Genomic DNA, 2,698 nt, shown 5'->3' with positions numbered 1-2,698 from the left:
AAGTACAACAACAACAAGCAACAATAACAATAACAATAACAATAACAATAGGACTATCAGCAGGACCGCAACCACCAGCAGCACCAGCAGCAGCAGCAGCACCACAACAAACAGCAACAGCAACAGCAACAGCAGCAGCAGCAGTAGTAGTACATCTTTTTTACGTACTATACGTAATAGATCATATATTATACCTGGTGGTACATTATGTCGTTTATTCAGCAGCAAAAGATATGGTAAAACATTAGCACAAACATTAGCTATACAATTCGTACATAGACTACAACAAGAATTCAATGCAGCAGCAGCAGCAGCAGCAGCAGCAGCAGGAGGAGGAAGGGGAGGAGGAGAGGGAGGAGAGGGAGGAGAGGGAGGAGGAGAGGGGGGCACTATTCATATTAAGGGAAACATTAGTAATTATTGTAATAATAATAGTTATTGTCATAAGGCAGGAGGAACAGGAGGAGGAGGAACAGGAACAGGAGGAGGAGGAGGAGGAGGAACAGGAGGAGGAGGAGGAACAGGAGGAGGAGGAGGAGGAGGAACAGGAGGAGGAGGAACAGGAGGAGGGAATGTTAATTGTCATGGGAAAGGAGGGGGAGGGAATTATAATTTTAGTAATAATAATAATAATAGTAAGGGAGGAGGAGGGGGGGCCCCTATTATTAATAATAAGGGAGGAGGTGGAGGAGGTGGAGGAGGTGGGGGGCCCCCATCAGGTTGTAATGGTAGTAATAGTAAGGGAGGAGGGGCCCCAACAGCTACTAGTAATAGTAATAGTAGTAAGGGAGGAGGAGGGGCCCCAACAGCTAGTAGTAAAGGAGGAGGAGGAGGAGGAGGAGTAGGGGCCCCATCAGGTAGTAATAGTAGTAAGGCAGGAGGAGGTGGGGGGCCCCCATCAGGTAGTACTAGTAATAAGGGAGGAGGGGGGGCCCCATCAACTATTAAAGGAGGAGGGGGGCCCCCATTAGGTACTGGCAAAGGAGGAGGAGGAAGAAATAATCAAAATAATACAAGGAAACAAGGGCATGCAGATACAACTGCAGCAACTGCAGCAGCTGCAGCAGAGAATGAGGCACCAGCAGCAGCAGCAGCAGCAGCAACAGCAGCAGCAGCAGCAAATGCAACAACAGATGTAAAACATTCTCCTATCAAACAAACTCGAAAGGCGACAGCTGCAGCAGCAGCAGCAGCTGCTGCTGCTGCTGCTGCAGCAGCTGCTGCAGGAAACGATCCTACTACTACTTCTACTGCTGTTGTCCCTCCTCCTGCTGCAGCAGCAGCAGCAAATGCAGCAGCAGGAGCAGCAGGAGGGAGAGAAGGAAGAAATAATGAATTAATTTCTTCACCAAGGAGTGTTTATACACAACAAGAAAAACATAAAAAATATTCAATTGCATGCAGCAGCAATCTAGCTGCTAGTCCAATTGCTGCTGCTGCTGCTGCTGCTACTGCTGCTGCAGCAAATGTAGCTGCAGCAGCACCTGCTGGTGCTGCTGGCAATATGGAAACGGATACTCCTGCTGCTCTTGCTGCAGCTACTGCTGATTCTGCTGCTGATGCTGCTGCTGCTGCTGCTGATGCTGCTGATGTACTCGCTACCAGCGACAAATATGCAAATGCTGCTGCTGCTGCTGCTGCTGCTGCTGGGCCCCACACGAGGCCAAGGGGACGTCCAAGAATTCATTGTGGTGATGCAGCAGCAGCAGCAGTTGCTGCTGCTACTACTTCTCCTTCTCACCCACCCATTGGGGAAGCCCAACTGCAGCAGCAACAACAACAACAGCAGCAGCAGCAGCAGCAGCAGATGCTAGATACTCATACAGAAGCTGAGGCAGCAGCAGACACGCTGTGGCAGCAGCAGCAGCAACGCGGCCGCAAGAGGCGTAGACTCAGTGACACCAGCACTAGCTCCTGCAGCAGCAATACCTGTAGCAGCAGCAGCAGCAGCAATACCTGTAGCAGCAGCAGCAGCAATATCTGTAGTAGCAGCAGCAGCAACATATGCAACAGCAGCAGTAGCAGCAGCAGCAGCAGCAGCGGTGTACCTGCTCGACGAGGAAGACCGCTGCGGCGCCAAGGGCAATCCAATATATCCACGAAGCCAAGCAGCCACTGCAGCAGCAGCAGCAGCAGCAGCAGCTGCAGCAGCAGCAGCAGCGAAACTACCACTTCGGAGGATTGGCTACCGCCGTCAAACTCCGCAACCGCGAAGGCCACCGCAAGCAGCAGCAGCAGCAGCAGCAGCAGCAACAGCAGCAGCAGCAGCAGCAGCAGCAGCAAGGTCTCGGGTTATACACATTGGGGGGAAAGTACAGAAGCCCCTAAGAGACCGCAGCGTGCTGCTGCTGCTGCTGCTGCTGCTGTGTCTCGCCTCTTTCAGTTAGAGCACGAGCAGCAGCAGCAGCAGCAGCAGCATCGAGACAGACACAGGGAACCTCGATACCAGCAGCAGCAACAGCAGCAGCAGCAGCAGCAGCAGCAGCAAGATGAGCATCAGGTAGAAGGCTTGCACGAAGAAGGCCTGGAGCAGCAGCAGCAGGTGCGCAAGCAGCAGCAGCAGCAGCAGCAGCAGCAGCAGAAGCAGCAGAGGCAGCAGCACCGCAAGACAGCTGCTCCTCTAAAGGTCAGAGGTAAACTGCAGCCTAGCGGTGAACCCCTACAGCAGTAGCTGCTGCAGCAACAGCAGCAGGAGCAG

At 52.8% G+C, this 2,698-nt stretch overlaps 1 protein-coding gene across 1 annotated transcript; it reads left to right on the top strand.

Moving 5' to 3' along the window:
* Positions 1 to 222: 222 nt before the first annotated feature.
* On the top strand, positions 223 to 2,671 carry EMWEY_00053860 (hypothetical protein; the record flags this gene model as incomplete). The annotated part of the gene is made up of 1 exon (XM_013477626.1): positions 223 to 2,671. A coding segment is annotated over one exon (2,449 nt), but the record flags the coding sequence as incomplete, so codon positions are not given.
* Between the last annotated feature and the right edge of the window lie 27 nt (positions 2,672 to 2,698).

The sequence above is a fragment of the Eimeria maxima genome, genomic scaffold (assembly GCF_000499605.1).
Source record: "Eimeria maxima Weybridge genomic scaffold, Emw_scaff1572, whole genome shotgun sequence".
Classification (NCBI taxonomy): domain Eukaryota; phylum Apicomplexa; class Conoidasida; order Eucoccidiorida; family Eimeriidae; genus Eimeria; species Eimeria maxima.
The sequence above is the reverse complement of the archived record's forward strand: the minus strand, read 5'-3'. Positions and strand labels throughout refer to the sequence as shown.